At 48.8% G+C, this 22,811-nt stretch overlaps 1 protein-coding gene across 1 annotated transcript; it reads right to left on the bottom strand.

Moving 5' to 3' along the window:
* Positions 1-308: 308 nt before the first annotated feature.
* Positions 309-1,259, bottom strand: LOC130325650 (olfactory receptor 6F1-like). The gene has a single exon (XM_056553317.1). It carries the CDS (start codon positions 1,257-1,259, stop codon positions 309-311), a length of 951 nt encoding a protein of 316 aa, XP_056409292.1.
* Between the last annotated feature and the right edge of the window lie 21,552 nt (positions 1,260-22,811).

Here is a 22,811-nt window from a genome sequence, read left to right on the forward strand (position 1 = left end):
CATCTGTAGCCTCATTAACTTATAGATCTATAGCTTTCCTTACTTTCCTATAACATTACAGAGGAGATGACTCTGATCATTCTGACCCAGGTTACACTACAAAGCCAACAAGTGATAACAGAAAACAGGACATTTTGGATTTTCCATTAGAATTAGAAATTTGATTTATTATAAGTTTATTATCATCAGATGATACATTCCCTTCTACTACATTTATAAATTATTACAGTAAACTTTTCTTCTATTCAAAAAAATGGGAATTTCATTCAGATTAAATTAACCCTTAGTGTTCAGATCCATTCCCTCTACTACAAGAGACCTTTATGACCACGGACCTTCAGATGTTTCCTCACAGAGGCCTGAATCTCCTGGTTCCTTAGACTGTAGATCACAGGGTTCAGGAGGGGGGTGAGGACAATGTAGACCAGGGATAGGAACTTATTAATACTCAGGGAGTGTCCTCTGTATGGGACCATGTAGATGATGAGCATGGACCCATAATAGACGGAAACCACCACCAAGTGAGAGCTACAGGTAGAGAAAGATTTTTGTCGGCCGGAGGTGGAGGGAATTCCAAAAATAGTGATAAAAATATAAACATAAGTGATAATAATAAATAAGAAAGGTGACAAAATTAGGGAGGCAGAGAGGACGGGCATTTCAATACTGACAACTGTTGTATCTGAACAAGCGAGTTCTACAAGAGGAGCAAAGTCACAGAAGAAATGGTTAATAACATTCGGCCCACAGAAGTCTAAGTCAAACACAAGTAAAAATGTCATAAGGGCCAATATAAAGCCGAGTCCCCAGGAGGAGAGGACCAGGCTGTATCTAAGGGGGACGCTCATCAGTGACGTATAATGTAGAGGTCTACAGATGGCCAAGTACCGGTCATAGGACATGGCTGTGAGCAAGAAACACTCCGCACAGATCGATACCCCATAGAAGTAAAACTGTGCAAAACAGTCAACAAAAGGTATAGCGCCCCCTTCCCTTATGATAATGTCCAGGAGCTTAGGGACAATATTTGAAACAAGGACGATGTCTGTCAACGCCAAATGTCCAAGGAAGAAAAACATTGGTGACCGTAGACGTTGGCTTGTGGACACCAGGAAAATGATCAAGAGGTTCTCACATAGAGTCAGACAATACATGACGAGAACAATAGAGAAGAAAGGGAACTTGTAACCATTCAGGGCCGGGAACCCCAGGATAAGGAACTCCGTGACCGCTGTGGAGTTGGCTTCATGGGTCTTCATCTCTGGCTGATGTCTTGTAGAGCGTTGTGAGGAGGATGATATCACATGACTGAAGATGATGAAGAACAGATCTTGGATTCTCTATGAAGGATTTTTTGAGTCTTTTTCTGTGTGTAATACAATTCTTCTATTAATCTACAAGTCATGTGACCTTCCTCCGGATCCCCAGCAGCCCCCAGGACACGTTCATTCCTCCATTATCATCACCAGATAAAATACAGGAGATATTGTCTATATCCTGACAGGAGGAGCGCCCAGGGCTTCTGAATATAACAATGACTATGGGTTTCATGCCCTTTTATATCTAAACCTTAAATGTCCTGGGAAGAGGAGACCCCTGGAGATAAGAGAACAACATCGACCTTCAGATATTACAGAGGAAAATAAATCAACCCCAGGAGATAATCATTCAGAAGAACAAAGATTAAGTGCAAACAGAGAATATATAGATTTGGTTATTAGTAAATTAAAATGTATTATTTTATCAATAGTTGTGGGCGTGGCCTGGAGATGAGATGATTACTCCTCCACACTCAGGACCTTCTCCTCTACACTCAGGACCTTCTCATCCACATTGAGGACCTTCTCCTCCACACTCAGGACCTTCTCCTCCACGCTCAGGACCTTCTCCTCCACACTCAGGATCTTCTCCACATTCAGGACCTTCTCCTCCACACTCAGGACCTTCTCCTCCACACTCAGGACCTTCTCCTCCACACTCAGGACCTTCTCCTCCACACTCAGGACCTTCTCATCCACAGTGAGGACCTTCTCCTCCACACTCAGGACCTTCTCCTCCACGCTCAGGACCTTCTCCTCCACACTCGGGACCTTCTCCTCCACACTCAGGACCTTCTCCTCCACACTCAGGACCTTCTCCTCCACACACAGGATCTTCTTCTCCACACTCAGGACCTTCTCCTCCACATTCAGGACCTTCTCCTCCACACTCAGGACCTTCTCCTCCACACTCAGGACCTTCTCCTCCACACTCAGGACCTTCTTATCCCCTGATAGGTTCCTTTACCGTCTTTCAGAACTTAAAGGGACATAACTTTTTTGCAATTATTTATTAGCAGTTGGTCAGGGTCTAAATACTAAAACCCCAACTTATCAAAACTATTGACATGCAGACAATTTATTTCCATAGAACACACCAGAAGATTTGTTAAAACTCAGTGACCCTTAAAAACATTTCCATTTTATTTAATTTAATATTTTATTTCCATAACAGTCTCAAATTTCAATATTGCTGGGGGTGGACACCTGATGGCATGACATAGCTATTGCTCTTCGCTTCCCCCACCCCCCTTCCCACAGCAGGAGGCCAGTAGCGCATCTGCAGCATCAAATACGCTGCGGATGCACTACGTGTGACCCTACCTTTATCTCATCAACATCCACATAACTGTACAGTGATTTGCTGGGGAAAGATATGAATTGACTGTCTCTAAAGGGGGTGTATATAAAGGTATGTGCCTACTGTGCAAGGAAGGGAAAAGGAAGGAAAAGAAAAGGGAAAAAACAACAAAAAAGGAACTACACATTTTTTATTTTAATATTTAGAATATCTCTATTCTCTTTTTGGTTTCAGCTGTTTAACATTTTGCACCCAACTGTGTCATATAATTCTGAAAGCCAGGATCTAAAAGCCAACTATATGTAATATAAATATGTATCATGTATATTAATAGCAGCTGGTAGAGATATAGATGGGTGACATGCTGCCTATTTTTATTTATAGGTGATGGATGATTATCTTTTATATATGATTATATATTAGATTACTGCCAGCTGTATCAACAATTACAACTACTGAAAGGCGTATTTCTGAAATCTCGAAATCTATTGTCACTGAGCAGAATGTCATTCTGGTTATTTAAATTTTTTTGTTGTTGTTGTCTTTGTTTAATACCACTATGATATGAAAAACTTGGAACAGGTGGAAGTGGTGTATATAAAATTCCTATCCTTATAGAAATGCCTCCTAAGTCACAGCTGTACGCTGGCTACTAGTGATGTCGCAAACATAAAATTTTCGGTTCACGAACCGCGAACACGAACGTCCGCAAAAGTTCGCAAACCGGGCGAACCGCCTTGACTTCAATGGGCAGGCAGAAAGTGCCCTAAAACATTGCGGCTTGAACCCTAGTTGGTGGCGGATAAGTCACGCAAGTCATCCGGCATTCAGAGTTCAAATACAGCAGCGTGTGAACCATTTTTAGGCCAAGGCAGCTCATCTGATCAGACCTTGTACAGTCCAATGTATCGCCCAGTGTCAGTCCCTTCGGGATCCATCCCTCATTCATCCTAAGAAAGGTGAGGTAATCCAGACTTTTTTGACCAAGGCGACTCCTTTTCTCAGTGACAATACCTCCTGCTGCACTGAAGGTCCTTTCTGACAGGACACTTGAAGCGGGAGAAGGCCAGAAGTTCGAGCGGAAATTGGGATAGCTCAGGCCACAGGTCAAGCCGGCACACCCAGTAGTCAAGGGGTTCATCGCTCCTCAGAGTGTCGATATCTGCGGTTAAGGCCAGGTAGTCTGCTACCTGTCGGTCAAGTCGTTCTCTGAGGGTGGACCCAGAAGGGCTGTGGCGATGCGTCGGACTTAAAAAGCTCCGCATGTCCTCCATCCACAACATGTCTGTACAGCATCCTGTCCTTGCCGGTGTGAGGTGGTTTTTTGCGCCCCCGTAGATCCATGCGTCCGCTCCTCCCCCAGCTCTCCGAACATTTCCGAAGCTAGAGCCGGGGGAGGGCAGAGCAAGGGGAGGGAGGAGGTTCACGCCCCCTCCCTCATCTCCCCTCCCTGAGCTCGGCTGGACGCAGATCTCTACAGCACGCCCCCTCCCTGAGGACAGAAATCTCCACGGCAGGTCCCCTCCCTCATCTCCCCGAGATGAGGATGTAAATCTCCACGGCAGGTCCCCTCCCTCATCTCCCCGAGCTGAGGACGTAAATCTCCACGGCAGGTCCCCTCCCTCATCTCCCCGAGCTGAGGACGTAAATCTCCACGGCAGGTCCCCTCCCTCATCTCCCCGAGCTGAGGACGTAAATCTCCACGGCAGGTCCCCTCCCTCATTTCCCCGAGCTGAGGATGTAGAGTAGTGCTCCCAATGAGCTCTATGTGTAAAGGGGGACATACTGCACAGGCTAATAGGGGACATACTGCACAGGCTAAAGGGGAACATACTGCACAGCCTAAAGGGGGACATACTGCACTGGCTAAAGGGGGACATACTGCACGGGCTAAAGGGGGACATACTGCACAGGCTAAAGGGGGACTTACTGCACAGGCTAAAGGGGGACATACTGCACGGGCTAAAGGGGGACATACTGTACAGGCTAAAGGGGACATACTACACAGGCTAAAGGGGGACATACTGCACGGGCTCTTTAGCCCCTACAGTATGTCCCCCTTTAGCCCGTGCAGTGTGTCCCCCTTTAGCCTGGAGTGGGCGTGCCGTAGAGATCTGCGTCCAGCCGAGCTCAGGGAGGGGAGATGAAGGAGGGGCGTGAACCTCCTCCCTCCCCTTGCTCTGCCCTCCCCCGGCTCTAGCTTCGGAAATGTTCGGAGAGCTGGGGGAGGAGCGGATGCATGGATCTACGGGGGCACAAAAAACCACCTCACACCGGCGTGTTCGTGGGAGGAGGAGGATTACTTTCACCTCTTCCCCTGTTAGATCCCTGTTGTGCTGTGACATGATCCTTATACGCTGTGTACAGCATACTTCTTAATTTATTTTGGACCTGCTGAATCCTTTCCGCCTTGCTGTAATGCGTTAACATGTCAGGCACTTTGGGGGACATTTCCTAATCTAGTCTATTCTGGGCATGCTTATAGACCAGCGTATGTGGTCGTCCCCTGTCTATTGTGCTCTTAATTTATTAAAGGTCTCACAGCCCTTGATAAATTCTGTGCTCAGACTTCAGGGTCTACAGCTTAAACTGCATTTAGACCTGCTCCAACATGGTCTGACATTTCAGCGTATTTTGGGCAGATGCAACTTGTCGCACAAAAGTCGCACTTGATAAATTCAGCACCAATGCATTTTCCAATGCATTTCCATCTAAAATAGACTAGCATGCATCATGTTCTAAAAATCCTCCACAGCAAAAGTCGCAGAAAAGTCGCACATATTTAGACTGCGACTTTCTGTGTGACAAATTTAGACAGAAAAAAACAGTCTAAATGCTTTGATAAATCTCCTCCTTTATGTTTATACCGGGGGTCTAGTAGCGCGGACACCCAGTACAGGTCGTTCTCCTTCATCCTTTTTATATGAGGGTCCTTCAACAGGCACGACAGCATGAAAGACCCCATTTGCACAAGGACAGATGCCGAGCTACTCATGTCCCGTTCCTCGTCCTCAGTGATGTCAGGGAAGGTATCATCTTCTTCCCCCCAGCCACGTACAACACCACGGGAACCAGATAGGTGACAAGGAGCACACTGGGATTCCTGCTGTGGTTGGTCTTCCTCCTCCTCTTCAAAGCCACATTCCTCCTCTGACTCCTCTTCCTCACAATCCTCTTCCAGTGTTGCCGCAGGTCCAGCAAGCGATGCTGATAAGGCTGTTTCTGGTGGTGATGGTGTCCACAACTCTTCCTTTTCACGCTCATCTACAGCCTGATCCAGCACTTTTCGCAGGACACGCTCCAGGAAGAAAACAAATGGTATGATGTCACTGATGGTGCCTTCGGTGCGACTGACCAGGTTTGTCACCTCCTCAAAAGGACGCATGAGCCTACAGGCATTGCGCATGAGCCTCCAGTAACGTGGCAAAAAAATTCCCAGCTCCGCGGATGATGTCCTAGCACCCCGGTCATACAAATATTCATTGACGGCTTTTTCTTGTTGGAGCAGGTGGTCAAACATTAGGAGTGTTGAATTCCAACGCGGCTCACTGGCATGTTGTTTCGCCGCTGGATATTTGACAAGTGCGCCTTGGCCGTGTAGGAACGCCTGAAATGGCCACACACCTTCCTGGACTGCTTCCGGACATCCTGTAAGCCTGGGTACTTGAGCACAAAGCGTTGTACAATCAGATTACACACATGTGCCATGCACAGCACATGTGTCAACTTGCCCAACCTCAATGCCGCCAACAAATTTGTTCCGTTGTCACAAACCACCTTGCCGATCTCCAGTTGGTGCGGAGTCAGCCACTGGTCCACCTGTGCGTTCAGGGCCGACAGGAGCGCTGGTGCGGTGTGACTCTCCGCTTTGAGGCAAGTCAACCCCAAGATGGCGTGACACTGCCGTATCCAGGATGTGGAATGGCACCTGGGGAGCTGGGGGGGGGGGGTGCCGGTGATGTGGAGCAAGACGCAGCAGTGGAAGAGGACTCGGCCGAGGATGTTATGGAAGAGGATGGAGTAGGAGGAGTAGAGGAGGTGGCAGCAGGCCTGCCTGCAAGTCGTGGTGGTGTCACCAACTCCTCTGCAGAGCCACGCATTCCATGCTTAGCAGCCATCACCAGGTTTACCCAATGAGCGGTGTAGGTGATATACCTTCCCTGACCATGCTTTTCAGACCAGGTATCAGTGGTCAGATGGACCCTTGCCCCTACACTGTGTGCCAGACATACCGTAATTTCCTTTTGCACAATGGAGTAAAGGTTGGGGATTGCCTTTTGTGCAAAAAAATTTCGTCTGGGTACCTTCCACTGCGGTGTCCCAATGGCTACAAATTTTTTAAAGGCCTCAGACTCCACCAGCTTGTATGGTAAAAGCTGTCAGGCTAGCAGTTCCGACAAGCCAGCTGTCAGACGCCGGGCTAGGGGGTGACTTTGAGACATTGTCTTCTTGCTCTCAAACATCTCCTTGACAGACACCTGACTGTGGGCAGATGAGCAGGAACTGCTCAAGTCGAGAGACGTAGAGGCGGATGGTTGAGAGGGGGCAAGGAGGGCAGCAGTGGTTGACCTGGCTGAAGATGCTGGACCAGGAGGAGGATGGCGGCTTAGACTTTGTGTGCTGCTTGTACTGACGTGTTGATCCCAAAGGCGTTTGTGATGTGACATCATTCGCCTTCGCAAAGCAGTTGTGCCTAGGTGGGTGTTGGACTTCCCACGACTCAGTTTCTTCTGGCACAGGTTGCAAATGGCCTCGCTGTTGTCAGAGGCAGACACACAAAAAATGCCACACTGCTGAGCTCTGCGATGACGGCTTTCTGGTGGTGGCAACAGCATGCGTTGATTGGCGTCCCATCTGGCTGACCCCGGGTGCCGATGCATGCTGTCTGACTGTGCCACTAGCTCCTTGCGATGACCTCCCCCTGCTTCCAACTCGTCTCCTCCTCCTCTCTGTCTCCCCATCTGAACTTTCCCCCTCTTCTTCTCTTCTAGCGGGCACCCACGTGGCATCCACTGACACATCGTCATCATCAACACCTTCACCGCTATCTGACACCTCAAGAAAGGAAGCAGCAGCGGGTACAACATCATCATCACACCGTACGTCCATGTGTGTAATGCTGCCTGACTGAGACATATCCCTGTTATCTACATCCTCTGCCAATAATGGTTGTGCATCACTCATGTCTTCAAACTGATGTGTAAATAACTCCTATGACGGATCAAGTAAAGCTGCTGTGGTGCTAGTGTTGGTGGTGGCGGCAGGCGGGCAAGTGGTAGCATGAGAGGTGCCCGAAGCTAAGCTAGAGGAGGAGGACAGTGCGTCAAGGTTCCCGAGCGGAAGCTTTAGTAGTAGATTGGGTGTCTTGTGACAACTAAGTCCTCAGAACTTTGGGGGTTCAGGGTACGTGGCCTCAGAACACTGGCCATTCTAGGGCCAAAGGGAATCCCAGCACCACGACGGCCCCTGTGGGGTGGCCTTCCTCTGCCTGTCATTTTTTATTTTTATTTGCGCAACTCTCACACCTAATGTGATTTGCACTAGGGTGACAATGAGCAAAAAAACTTGCCAGCGGAGTTCCCCTTTTATGCAGTGGTCCCCAATCAGGGTGCCTTCAGCTGAAAACACACGGACTGATATATTTCAGCCCTTTGAATACTGTAGTAGTTAGTTGCTTTAAAGAAAAAAAGCTTACCAGCGGTGTTTCCCTTTTAAGCAGTGGTCCCCAGCCAGGGTGCCTACAGCTGTTGCAAAACACATGGACTGATATCTTTCAGCCCTTTGAATACTGTAGTAGTTAGTTGCTTGAAGGAACTTAAGTTTGATTCTTGAGTACCCTTTTTAACCTGCGGTTCCCTCCCAACCAGGGTGCCTTCAGCTGTTGCAAGACTAATGGACTGTTATCTTTCAGCCCTTTGAATACTGTAGTAATTAGTTGCTTGAAGGAACTTAAGCTTGATTCTGGAGTACCCCTTTTAACCAGCGGTTCCCTCCCAACCAGGACTGATATCTTTCAGCCCTAAAAAGGGCTTTTTTGGGTGCTGTCGTTAAAGCAGATGTTACACTAGTGCTTTAGGAGTAAACTGGACCCTGAATACACCACCTAGCAGCAACCTAGCTATCGCTTTCCCTATACAGCAGGAGCAGCTTCTCTGTCCCTCCACTTCCTAACCCTGCAGCATGCTGAATGAAGGTAAAATGGTGTCCATGCAAGAGGTAGGAGGGTCTGGAAGGGAGGGACTGCTGCTGATTGGCTGTAATGTGTCTGCTGACTCTGACTCACAGGGTCAAAGTTTACTGCAATGTTAAAGTATAGGGGGCGGATCGAACTTCACATATGTTCGCCCGGCGAGGCGAATGCAAACATGCTAAATTCGCCGTGGGAACTGTTCGCGGGCGAACAATTCGCGACATCTCTACTGGCTACTACACCTCACACCAGTCTGCCGCCTGCTGCTGTACGCGGGCTACTACTACTAACACCAGTCTGCCAGTTACAGCTGTACGCTGGCTACTACTACTCAAACCAGTCTGCCGCCTCTTGCTGTACGCTGGCTACTACCACTACCACCAGTCTGCCAGTTACTGCTGCATACTGGATACTGCTACTTATACCAGTCTGCTACCTAATGATGGACTCTGGCTACTACTACTAACACCATTCTACCACCTACTGCTGCATTCTGGAAACTAGTACTCACACCAGTCTATCATCTACAGCTGTACGCTGGACACTACTACCCACATCAGTCTGCTGCCTGTTGCTGTATGCTGGCTACTTCTACTAACACCAGTCTGCCAGTTACTGCTGCATGCTGGATACTGCTACTTATACCAGTCTGCTACCTACTGATGGACTCTGGCTACTACCACTAACACCATTCTACCACCTACTGCTGCATTCTGGATACTAGTACTCACACCAGTCTGTCATCTACAGCTGTACGCTGGACACTACTACCCACACCAGTCTGCCATCTGCTGTACACTAACTACTATTACTAACAGCAGTCTGCCAGTTACTGCTGCACGCTGCCTACTACTACTTATACCAGTCTGCTACCTACTGATGGACTCTGGCTACTACAACTAACACCCTTCTACCACCTACTGCTGTACTCTGGATACTACTACTCACACCAGTCTGTCATCTACAGCTGTACGCTGGCTACTACAACCCACACCATTCTGCCACCAGCTGCGGTATGCTGGCTACTACAACTAACACCAGTCTACCAGTTACTGCTGCACGTTGGCTACCAGTACTCATACCAGTCTGCCACCTACTGCTGCACGCTGGATACTATAACCCACACCAGTCTGCCACCTACTGCTGCACCCTGGCTACTACAACTCACACTAATCTGCCATATACAGCTGTATGCTGGATACTACTACTCACACCAGTCTGCCACCTACTGCTGCACGCTGGCTATTACTACTCACACCAGTCTGCCACCTACTGCTGCACGTTGGCTACTAGTACTCACACCAGTCTGGCATCTACAGCTCTACACTGGATACTACTACTTTCCTGTCTGACCACAGTGCTCTCTGCTGACACCTGTGTCAATGTCATGAATTGTCTAGAGCAGAAGAAGATTGCTATGGGGAATTGTTCCTGCTCTGGACAGTTCCTGACATGGACAGAGGTGTCAGCAGAGAGCGCTTCCTGTGGAACACAGTAGCCAGGAGCAGTTGTGTGTGAAGCAGCTTTGGGTGTGTCCCTTTTTGTGTTTCTCCAGAGTTCCAGAGGCAGAGCAGGTGATTCACCAACCTTTCCCAGGGGTGTGGCAGGCTCCTTGGGAGAGTTTTCCCTGCATGGAGCCCCTGGCCTCCACTCCCCGTTCTTCCAGGCTGGCGGGGGGTGGAGAGAAAACAGCGACAGCCATTTTTCCGGCCGGAGGAAGAAGATCTGGCAGAGTCTGCAGCAATGCAGGCTCGGCTCCTCCGGCAATGGGTGCCAGCCAGAGATCCAGTGGAAGGAAGGCGAGGAGGCAAAGTATTGAGTTGTGGGCTGAGAGAGGGCCCGAAGAATCCAGCGAGACCTACTGCTCCCGCATGACCGCACGGTTTGCGGAATACGACCGCTGCGGTAGGGAGCTTAGGTTGATGAGAGAGGACCTGCGTGGAGCCCAGAATCTGGCATGCTCTGGGTCCAAAAAGAATAAACTGGAACAGAAAAAGAGGATTGCAGCCCTGAAGAAAGACATTGCAAAGATGGAGGAGAGGAGAGCAGAGATCCTGGAGGGAAGCGGTCTCTTCAGGGAGAAGATGGAGAACCGGGATCGGTTTGCCGCCATGAAATCCCCAGGTAAGGTGGAGGTGGATGATGGGGAGAGTAGTGGCGGTGAAGAAAGAGAGGATGGTGGTGTTGGTGTAAAGGAGGAGGAGGTGGAGGAGAAGAAGTTGGAGGAAAGTGTACAGGTTGTGGAGGATGATGTATTGCCTGACCCTACTCCCTGTGACACCCAGACCACTAAGACTCAGGACAGCTACATAGAGCCGGCTCAGGTGGCACTACCGCTAAGCGATAGTGAGGATGATGATGTGGAGAGTGAGGCTGGGGGATTGCTGAGGGCTATAGTGATGCAGGAGTCCCCAGCCCACCTCCAGAATTTTACATTTGGTGATGACCAGTGTGATGACACATTAGTAAAAAGAAAGGCAAAAAAACAGAAGACCCAGGAAACTGTGCATTATGTGTTCCGTCCTTTCCAGCAGTCTGGGCCAGCTGCAAAGCTGGTTCAGGCTGCTGGGTCCTCTAAACTGCCAGACTCCGTTTCTGTGGTGGAACGGAGCCAGCATGGGGGATACAGCATGGCGTCAGTAAAAGCTGCAGATGCAATAGATGTGAAGCCCACCCATCCTGCTGGTAGGGAGGGGCAGGATGGGCTCATGGTGGGCAGCGCGAGTTATGCCCCTGGGTGCTCGGGGGGCGGTTCCCCGAGTACTGTGGGCATTACCGGCACTGCAAGGCACTCCCCTGTGAGGGGGGGGAGTGTCCGGGCGCCGGGATTATCCACAGAGCCTGTGAAGTCGGGTGAAGCAGGTGCTGGCGCTGTGGGAGGAGCTGGGGTGCGCCCGGTGGGGCAGTCCCAGAATCAGGATGTGATAGCAGCCATGAAGGAGAAGCCATCGGCGTCGACCCCAGCAGCGGCTAAGCCAGCACAAAGGGCTTTACTAAAGCCAGCCATACTACAAGTCCCAGCCAGCCCAGAATTTGTTAGTCAGGACAAGAATGTAGGATGTGATATTGATGGGTGTAGTAGTGTTGTGGGTGAGAGGAGTGTATGTGGGAGTGTCAGTGGAGTGAATGTTGATGGGAGTGGTAATAGTATGGCTGGAAATAAAGAGGTTGAGAGTTGTGGTGTGAATGGTGTTGTAAGTGGTTCTGGCTCTGGGTCTGGTCCGGCTGCCCCCCCGGCAGTGACTGCTCCCAGGAGCTATGCTAATGTCGCTGCCGGGGGTTCAGGGGGGTCCCCGTCTCCGTCCGGCCCTGGGGGCCATTTGCAACAGCGCCTCCTGGAGGCTCTACGCAGGGGTGACAGGTCGATCCAGGTAGAGGGAAGGGGTGAGGTCGACCTGTCTTTCTGGATAGAGAGGCACGGTTTGGGGGCTTTCCGAGAGCGGAATGGGGAGGTGGTCTGGTCCCTCCCGACAACCGGGCAGGACAATAACCGTAGGAATGTGGTCCGTCTGATTTGGAGGGGCGAGGATGCGTGCCCACCTCGCGCTAAAGTGGTTGAGCTCCTCCTTCAGATGGAATTCAGGGCGAGTGACATCTTTGCCCTGATTCACCCCTACGGATCGTCTGAGTTTGACGTCAGTTTCGTTCGGCCGGAGGGGCTCGAACTCTTCTGGTCGAATTACGAAGTGGCAAAAAACGAGCCCGGCTGGAGGGATTTCGCCGTAAAGGCGATTTCCCATCAGAATGCTGTCAAGAAGGTGACCGTTTTGACCCGTAACGAGTCACTTTCTTGTTATGACATCATGACCTGGCTCGGACGGTATGGGGATGTGACGGACATGCCCAAGAAAAACTTGGATGAGCACGGGATCTGGTCCGGGGCCTGGACGTTTTCCGTCAAACTCAAGCGTTCAGGGAGTACGGTTGCCCACATTCCGTCAGCCGCCTTCCTTGGACGTGATAGGATCCAGGTCTTCTACCAGGGGCAGCCTAAGGTCTGTCACAGGTGTGGCAGCCCCACCCACTTTAGTGCAGCCTGTACTGTACAGGTCTGCGCTTTGTGTGGTGAGGTGAGACATCTGGCCGCATCCTGTAGGCAGATCCGGTGCCACCTGTGTGGTGTCCTTGGGCACCCATTTAGCCGTTGTCCTAGCGCCTTCGCCCGTGCAGCGGCCGCTCCGGCTGAGGAGAGCTGTGAAGTTGCCTCGGCCGGGGAGGGTATGGGCAGGGATGGGGGTGCAACAGGGCTCGTGAGGAGGAAAAAGGGCCCCGCCAAACTAAGGCGGGAGGAAAATCGTAGAAGGAGTAGGGAGCTGGAGAGTGCCCAGGTGACGGGGGTAGCTCTGGCCTCTGCTCCTGAATGCGGCCCTGTAACCGCTGAAGCCCTGGAGGAGGATGTGCTGGATGGGGAGATCAGGAGGCTTCACAGAGAGGAAGGCAATATGGCCGACCCTTCCGATTCCTCCCACTATGAAAGTGTGGATGAGGAGAGTGGGGAGAGGCCTAAAAAGAAAGACAAGGGCAAAAGGAAAGGGAGAAAGAAGAGGTCAGAGCCCTCTGTTCCTTGTACTACGGGCCAGGTTCAAAACGGAAGCCTGACTGCCCCCCCTCTGGTTGACCTGTCAAACCGGTACCTCGTCCTCGATACCATCTCCTCCCCCTCCTTGGCTGGGGAGGGTGAGGGCGAGGTGCCTAGGGAGAAAGAGCCTCTGGGAGGAACTGGGCCCTGTCCTATTGAGGCACCTTCCTCAGAGGGCAGGGCTAGACCGGGGCCGGACGGAGACGGGGATAATATGGATCTATCTGAATCGAAAAAAAGATCCAAGAGTGGTCCTGCCCTCTCGTCTTCTTCGGGGGATGAGGGGGCAAAAAAGAAGGGAAAACAAAAGTAAAGGGTGTGGCCGTCTAATTTAATCACCCTGTATGGCGGCACTCACCCCATTGACGCTGGCATCTATTAATTGTGCCAGCATAAAGTCGGATACGGCTAGATTCGCAGCCTTTGATTTTCTTGGCCGCGTTGAAGCCGACATTTTCTTTTTACAGGAGACCAGGTTGTCAGATCTAGCCTCTCTGGTAAAAGCCAGAAGAGAGTGGAGGCGCGGTCCCTCCCACTGGTCTCTTGCGGCTGAGCCGTATAGTGGGGTGGCGGTCCTTTTTACCGCTCCTGTTGAATGCCGACGGGTTATTGAATTAGAAATGGGGAGGTGCCTGATCTTAGATGTCTTCATGAAGGGACAAGAGCTCCGGCTCATTAACATCTACGCCCCGCAAAGTAAGCGGGGCCGTAAAGATCTCTTTATGAGGATTAAACCCTTTCTTTTTACGAGTCGGCAGGTGATCTTTGGAGGGGACTTCAATAATGTCACGAGGTCCCAAGATAGGAGAGGCTCCAATAGTCCGCTGACTTGCGATAGTGTGGCGCTGATTAGCATAGCTAGAGAAGCTCGCCTAGAGGATGCCCACATCCGGAGCCCCTCGGGCCACGCGGGTTTCACCTATCATCAAGGTAGTCGCAGGTCTAGGATAGATAGGTTTTATTTAAAGGAGGAAGCCGTCTCTTCTGCAGTGTCCGTGGTTGAGGTGGAGTTCTCCGATCACTGTATGATTTTGTTTTCCCTGAATGTTTCAGAAACCCCCCGGATGGGAAAAGGTTATTGGAAGCTGAATTCGTCCCTCCTGGAGGAAGCGGAGATAAGACAGTCCTTTGAGGATTTTCTTCAGAGTCAGGTACCTTTACTGGGCCTATGTAGTAGTAAGTCAGAGTGGTGGGAGATATTCAAGAAGCGGGTTGCGGGGTTCTTCCGCCAGCTCTCGAGCCTCAGGTCCCTGAACAGGTATCGCCTGTATCAGGGTCTGAGGAGGAAACTCGAGCTTCTTGTCTCGACTGGAGGTAGCCAAGAGGATATCTCCAGAGTGAAGTCCTTGCTGATGAGGTGTCAGTACGATAGGCACGCATCTTTGGTTTTTGAGAGGGATTTCGGGAAGTACCGCTCGCCCGACCCTTACAGAAACTGTAAGATGTCAGTGAGTAGTAAAGTCATTTCAGGACTGATTGATAGTACAGGATCTCTGAATCGGTCCAGATCAGGGATCTTGGAGATCGTCAGATCCTTCTACTCTCACCTCTTGGGAAGGAAGGATCGGGATGTGATGTCGGGTTTCCTGGCTGAAACCATTCCTGAGCCAGGGGTAGACCCCTCTCTTGGCGTTTTGGCAGAAGAGATCAGGGAAGAGGAAGTGAGACTGGCGATCGAGGGGCTTGCCCCCAAGAAGTCACCAGGTCCGGATGGCTTAACATCTGAGTGGTACAGGACCTTTAAGGAGTCTTTAGCTCCCCTCTTGACTGAGGTATTCAATGAGTGTCTCTCCTCGGCACTCTGCCAAAGTCAATGAGGAGGTCAGCCCTGATTCTTCTCTCAAAGGGTAAAGATCCCAGCCGTATTGAGAATTGGAGACCCATAGCTCTTCTCAATACGGACAGGAAGCTTCTGGCCAAGATACTGTTTAATCGGCTGGTGAAGTTTGCACCCCGGCTCCTTTCGGAGGCCCAGCACTGCACTGTTCCAGGCCGAAGCACCTTAAGTGCTGTCCTTAGTGTCAGGGAGGCAGTGGAGCGGAGTAGTGCGGGTTTCTGGAAGGGGTACTTGCTGTCCTTGGATCAGGCCAAAGCATTTGATCGGGTGAACCACGAGTACCTCTGGTCCGTCCTCCTGAGATATGGCTTACCGAGTACTTTTGTTAATTGGCTTAAGATCTTGTATGCAGGGGCAGAGAGTTTCCCACTGGTGAACGGGTGGTCTGGCCACTCTTTTGGAGTGGGGTCTGGAGTCCGTCAGGGTTGTCCTTTGAGCCCGCTGTTATATGTGTTCGCGATCGATCCCTTCCTTAGGAGGGTGAGTTGCGGACCGTTGGTGGGAGTCGGGATGAGTTTGGCGGAGCCGGGGGCCATCCAGGGGGTAGTGGCGTACGCCGACGATGTCACTATTTTCGTCTCCTCGAGAGAGGGGGTTGATGTGGTGATGTCGGAGGTGGAACGCTACTCGGAGGCATCCGGGTCTAAGATCAACCGGGATAAGTGTGAGAGTCTCTGGCTGGGAGGGGGGGATCCCACGTTTGATCTCCCGGACACCCTTCCAGGGCCCCAAGAATCAGCAAAAGTCTTAGGCATCACATTTGGCCAGGATGATTATCCCACCAAAAACTGGGATGGTAAGCTCCAGGATGCCACTCAGAAGGTGGACCAGTGGAAGGGTTGGTCTTTGACCCTCAGGGAAAGGGTACACCTGATCAAATCGTACCTGCTCCCCTTGTTTATCTATCTGGGCAGCGTATGTATCTTGCCAGAGGCTTACTACACTAGGATCTACAGCCTGTTTTTTCAACTGTTATGGGGGAACAGGATGAACCTAGTCAAGAGGGAGGTTACGTACCGCACGAGGAGACTAGGGGGTTTATCTATGGTAAACCCTGTGGTGTTCTTAACAAACACCTTTTTAAAAGCTAACATCTCAAACCTCTGGTCAGAGAGGGCTCCTCCGTGGGTACTCTCCTGCAGGGAATGGTTTCGGCCTTTCTTCCAGGAATGGGAGACAGGAGGGCAAGTGAAGGACCTCCGTACACCACATGGATATCTTCCGGCTTACGCTACCCCGACTCTGAAGGCGATACGTCGGTGGGGTCTGGGAGTGTGGGAGATCAGGACCCAGTCAAGGCAGTTCCTTGACAAACGGGTTCTGTTGACCCACTTCCAGAAGCCTCTGGCACTCAGGGACTGCCCAGGTCGGGATCTGAGGGTGGGGTTGTACCTTTTAAACATGAAAAGGATCCCCCAGAAGTTTTGGGACTTGGCCTGGCGCTGCTTTCAGGGGAAGCTATATGTAAGGGACAACCTGAAGTGCAGGAACTCTGATGACCGGGGATGTCCCCGAGAAGAGTGTGGGGACACGCTGGAAAGCATGGACCATTTCCTGCTTCATTGTCCCTTTAATATAGGGGTTTACAACCGGGTGGGCGCTTCCATCGGCTGGAGTCAACTTGCCGGCCTTACCTATCCGGAGTGGGCTTATGGGGCATTCAGGACACTGGGTGGCCGAGACCGGGGCACTTTATTCTTAGTTAGTTTAGTGGTTAGGTACTACACGTGGAATGCACGGTGTTTAGTGTCGACCCAGCAGAAAATCCTCTCCGAGGTGGAGGTCTGTAGGAATATCACCGGTGACCTCGGGAAGATCAGGTCTTTGGAGTATGGCAGTCTTGGTACCAGTAGGGCTTCTCTCCTGTGGAGAGGGTTTTCTTTTGATGTGCCCTAGGTACTAGATCTTTTGGGTAGAGTACCTTTATTTTGGATAGGGGAAGTGTGATAGGGATAGAGATAGGGTGAGAGTAGGGTTAGCTTTAATGGAGGGATAGAATTAGGGAGAATTGTAGGGGGAGTTAGGAAAAGAGTTAAAAATTATTTTGATGTATCAAGTCTGCCATCCTTCTTTCTGGTGGTGGGCTAATGCATGTGCACGCTAGCTTTTTTGTTTTGTTTTAAGCTGATATGGCATGAAGGGCTTACAGGCGACCAAACTTGGGCCTAAAGTGGGTTGTGGTTCAGTGTCTGTTAGTTAGTATGTATAAGTTTGTGTATAAGTTGGTTGGGTGGAGTGCTAGGTGGGGAGGGTGTATTTGTGGGTGGTGGTGTGTTTTCGTGTTTTTGGGGGACCTGACATGGGTCAGTTAAGGACAGAACTTTGTAAACTGTAGAGGAACGGTATGGACTCTGACCCATGTGCAGGAGGGGTGGTGTGGGTGAGGGCACAGTTCGAGTGTAGGGATTTCCTGTATTTTTTTTTTTTTTTTTTTTTTTTTTTTTTTTTTTATATTTTTTTTTTTTTTTGTAGGTTTCTGTAAATAGGGTGCATATATTTATGTTTATATACTATAATTTATTAATTTCTATTAGTGATTTTGTATCTATTTGGTTTTGTATCTACATCGTTTTATATTGTCTCATATTATAGTTATGGCAGTCGGACCAGTTGTTGTGTTATGTGTTTTTGTTTATTTATTTAGATTTTTAATTTTTATATTTTTTATTTATTTATTTTCCCCTTTTGTTTTGTTTCCCGAGTATGGATGGTTTTGAGTCACAGCCGGGTAGTGCTAATTTTATGTTTATGTTTAAGCCAAGTTGTGCTGTTTATTTTTATTTATTTATTTCTTTATTTTTATAATTATTATTTATTTATTTTTTTATTTTTTTATTTTTTACCCCCCCCCCCCCCCCCGAGTATGGATGGTTTGAGTTACAGCCAGGTAGTGCTAATTTTATGTTTATGTTTAAGCCAAGTTGTGCTGTTTTTATGTTCATTTTTGGTATGTGTGTCAGTGTGTTTTTGTTTGTTTGTTTTCTTTTTGCTTTGTAAAGCTGGGCTGGCCGGTTAGGCAGGGTTTTGTTTTTGATTTATATTATAGCTGGTTAAGCTTGTTTTTTGTTGTATTGGATAAGTTTTGTATTTTTATAATAAAAAGAGTGTCAGCAGAGAGCACTGTGGACAGACAGAAAAAAAATTCTAAAAGAAAAATACTTTCTCTGTATTATACAGCAGCTGATAAGTACTGGAAGGAGTAATATTTTTAAATAGAAGTAATTTACAAATCTGTTTAACTTTCTGGCACCAGTTGAATAAAAAATAAATAAAAAAAAGGGGTCTTCCACTGGAGTACCCCTTTAAATCTAAAAAACTGAGCAACTGTATTTTCCAAATTCTTTAAAACACATACAAATTTAACTATGAATATAACCAATAAGATTTTTTTAAGTTATACAATTTGAATGTTAATATTAAAGGGGTTCTCCAGCATAAGGTGGTTTAGTACCTGGCAGACAGTAATGGACATGGCTTAGGAAGGATCTGCGCTTGTCTTTGGGATAAATGGCTATGTTGTGAGATTACCATTACACTGTGGCTATCATTTTGTGAACTGGTATTTCCTGTTTGACTTTTCATTTTTTGCCTACAAATCCCACAATTCCATCTTCCTCCCTCCCACACATCAGCCACTCCACCCATTGAAATATAAATGAGCTGCATCCATTCAAAAGACCTGTGGTTTTCAATCAGAGTGCCTACAGCTGTTGCATTAGTTGCAGATTGATCCCTCCACCCATTGAAACATAAATGAGCTGCATCCATTCAAAAAAACAGTGGTTTTCAATCAGGGTGCCTACAGCTGTTGCATTAGTTGCAGATTGATCCCTCCACCCATTGAAGCAGACAGGCTCCCTGTCATCAGCTGACTAGTGAATCAGGTCTCGGCCGCATTGCAAGCTGGGAAAAATCTGAGACAACAGTCATTTTGTATGCTGGTAAAAATAAATATTGGGGTGAAAATCACAGAAGAATTGGGAGAAAACCATCACACACAGGTACAGATACTATATTATGGACTAAACTAACTTTACAGCCTCTGTAGCATAGTCACATAAAAGAAATTCTTGGAATACCCCTTTAAAAAAATAAAATAAAAAAAAGCTTCTTGTAAATTTGATATATTTCCACATTATTAAAGCACAATGGTGGCAGGATACCTGTTTAAATCTCCTGGCAGAGGTGGTCACGTGATGAAAGGATGTGAGGTCGTCAGCTCCAGCTCCTGGATACTCTGTCGGGATCCCATACCGGCCCTCTCGATAGATCCCTGCCCCAGTACCTGATGCGGAGTGACTGTTGTGTGGCCTGATGACCCGGCGGCTGGAGGTGGGATGTGGAGGATGGAAGATGTCAGACCCTACTGGCTTAGTAAGGGTCAGTTGGGGTCGGGGAGTCGGTGTGGGCTGGACAGCCCCGATGCCCCGCCCCCTGGTGCCCCTCTGTTGGATTGGTTCTCCTCCGCCTCCTCCTCCATCATAGAATGTGGAGTATAGACAGCACTGCAAGAAGGGATCACATGACCCGGGAAACGTCTTAACCCAGAAGAAAGCCAGGGCTCGGTGCCTGTGCCTCAGAACGCAGGTGTGGACTTAGTAAGCTTGCCAGCGCAGATACGGGAACTGTAAGTGACTGATGGTTTGATCCGGCTAATGTGTGAAATGTTGTGGTGCTAAATATTGTAGTTTTAATGAACTATAAAGGATTCATACTTGAAGAACGCCGAGCATGAAAAATAATCTTCACACATGATGCAGAGCATGATAAGGAATAGAGAAATCGGAAGCTCCGGCAGCTGTAGATTGTGGACCAAAGTGTCTCTTAACTGAGAGTTGTTGTTTGTTTTTTCTCTTATTTGAACTATGTGAACTACGTGTATTATGTGACGGGAAATATCAACGCGCAGTGACTAGCTAATACTGTCATGCCACCAGAGGGGGAGCTAAACTTTGGGGGAGTAGGCAATTACAGTATATACTCGGGTATAAGCCGACCCGAATATAAGCCGAGGCCCCTAATTTTACCCCAAAAACCCAGGAAAAGTTATGAACCCCCCCCCCCCTTTTGTTTTGTACTCACCTCCCCTCGGCAGGATGTAAGGGTGAGCTGGTCCGGGCCATCTATGCTGCAGGGACCGTCCGGTGGGGACGGTTAGTCGTTGCGGGCTGTCCATTTTCACCGGGGGGCCTCTTCTCCACACTTCGGGCCCGGACTATTGACGTTGCCTTGACAACGATGCACAGGGACGTTGTGCATGAACGTCCCTGTGCGGCGTTGTCAAGGCAACGTCACTACTCTGGGGCCGGGCCCGAAGCGCGGAGAAGAGGCCCCCCCGGTGAAGATGGACAGCCCACAATGACTAATCTTCCCCACCGGACGGTCCCTGCAGCATAGATGGCCCGGACAAGCTCACCCTAACTTCCCGCCGAGGGGAGGTGAGTACAAGACAAAAGGGGGAGGGGGGCTGGATGATGACGAAGACTGCAGTGGTCTTCAACCTGCGGAGCTCCAGAGGTTTCACAACTACAACATCCAGCCATCGGCTGTCCGGGCTTGCTGGGAGTTGTAGTTCCGCAGGTTGAATACCACTGATGAAGGGAATGACAGGCAGAGAGTTCACTCGAGTATAAGCCAAGGGGGCGTTTTCAGCACGAAAAATTGTGCTGAAAAACTCGGCTTATACTCGAGTATATACGGTAAAAGTAATGGGTGGTGAAGTAATTAGATTGTCTGCTGTAAGACGAAATAATGATGTAAGCCAGAGGGGCCGGGTGAGGAGATATGTTGGCCCTACAAAAATTAAAAGGGAAATAATATGCCATGCTCCTCATTTTTCCTCCTTTCCTATACAACAGAAAAGGAGAGGGAGGGAAGGAAGGAAAAGAAAAAGGAAAAGGAGAAAAAAAAAGCCTCCTGTATTAAATACAACCAGCAAAGGGTTTTCCAAAGGGAAAGTAGAATACTGGCTGCGATAATCATATATTATTCCTTTTTTCTAGCGGTATATATATATATATATGCTTGGAACATGTAAAGATCTACAAAGCAGGCTGACATTTCTCCTGGAAAGAAAGCGGCTAAAACAGCTGCTGGAAAGGGGAAAATGAAAAAGAAAAGAAAGGAAGTAACGTTCTTCTGGTGAGACAACGGAAGAGTACAAGCACCTGTAATAAGGGCTATCAATCTGGAAGATACCACCAAAAATGATCCCTAGGAAATCTGGTGGGGGAGGAGTGGAGATAGCTCAAAGATGGACACATTTTTTAAATCACCATACGAGACCATAAAAACCAGGACTCAAAAACAAGCAGGTCAAGAGTTGGTTGGTATAAGTGGTTCCGGTATACTGTGCTGCAAATGGAGGAGGGCCAGGAGGAGGCGGAAGGAGAAGTATTAAGCCCACAAGTTCTTAGTTCGATCCTGATTGGCGCTGAAAAATGTAATAAGGCACTTGAGGATTTGACAGCAAAGTTTGGCTCTATGAGCACGGATGTTATCCTTATCCGGGAGGATACGAGCAAAATAAAGGAAAGAGTGAAACAAATAGAGAAAGAATTGGTGGAGATGAAAAAGGAATGGGAAGAAATGAAGAAGGATAATAAACAGCTTAAATGGAAGATCGCGGATCTTGAAGATTCTTCACGCCGCAATAATGTGCGGATCGTGGTGATGATGCGCTCTCCTCACTATTTCATGTGGAGAGCGCATAGAATACCTGCCAAGAAACCAGCTCCTGGTCTCCCCCCAAGAACGTTATTGGTTAAGGTCATGTGCTCCCAGGATGGGGATGAGTAATTGAGGCTTTCGCGGGAAAGGGGAGCAGTGATGGTTGGGAATGCAAATGTATATATATATCCTGATTTCTCTAGGGCCATACAAACAACAGGAATGTCGTTTTCGTCACTTAAAAAGAAGCTTCATCAGGCTGGAATTCAGTTCTTGCTTTTGTTCCCGGCGAGGCTGAGGGTCACGCACGATGGCAGGGTCCTCTTCTTTGTTTCGGAGACAGAGGCGAGTAAGGGACAGAGTATAAGGTAATTAGTTGTGTTATGCTGGGCTTGGGGGGGGGAAGGACGGAGGAATATGGGTAGGGATAAGTGAAGTCAAGAGATTCGTGTACAAGACACGGATCAAAAAGGGGGGAGGGGAGGGAGCCGGCCAGGATGTTTTCTTTTTTTCTTCAGTTTCCCTATAGATAAGGGGAGAAAGTGTGAGGATAAAAATGAGTGTGAAAAATTCATAGTGTGGAATATTAGAGGGGTTAAGGACAAAAGTAAAAGGGTAACAATGTTTTATAGGATAAATAAATATCTTCCTGCAATTGTATGTGTCATCGAGACCCATCTGACAAAAGAAACAGTTGGATTACTGGGACGAAGATGGTGTTAAGAGGCGTATCACTCAACTTTCTCCAGTTATTTGTCTTGTGTGTCAGGTATAATACACAGGGGGGTCGAAATACTTGTATTAAAGTCAGCAATAGATGGAAGAGGAAGATATGTTTTCTTGCATACTATCTGGGAGGGAAGAAAGACAGTTTTGGCCTTTATCTTTATTCCTCCTCCGTTCCCAGTTGAGGTCTT

This window comes from Hyla sarda, unplaced genomic scaffold, assembly GCF_029499605.1.
Source record: "Hyla sarda isolate aHylSar1 unplaced genomic scaffold, aHylSar1.hap1 scaffold_273, whole genome shotgun sequence".
Classification (NCBI taxonomy): Eukaryota; Metazoa; Chordata; class Amphibia; order Anura; family Hylidae; genus Hyla; species Hyla sarda.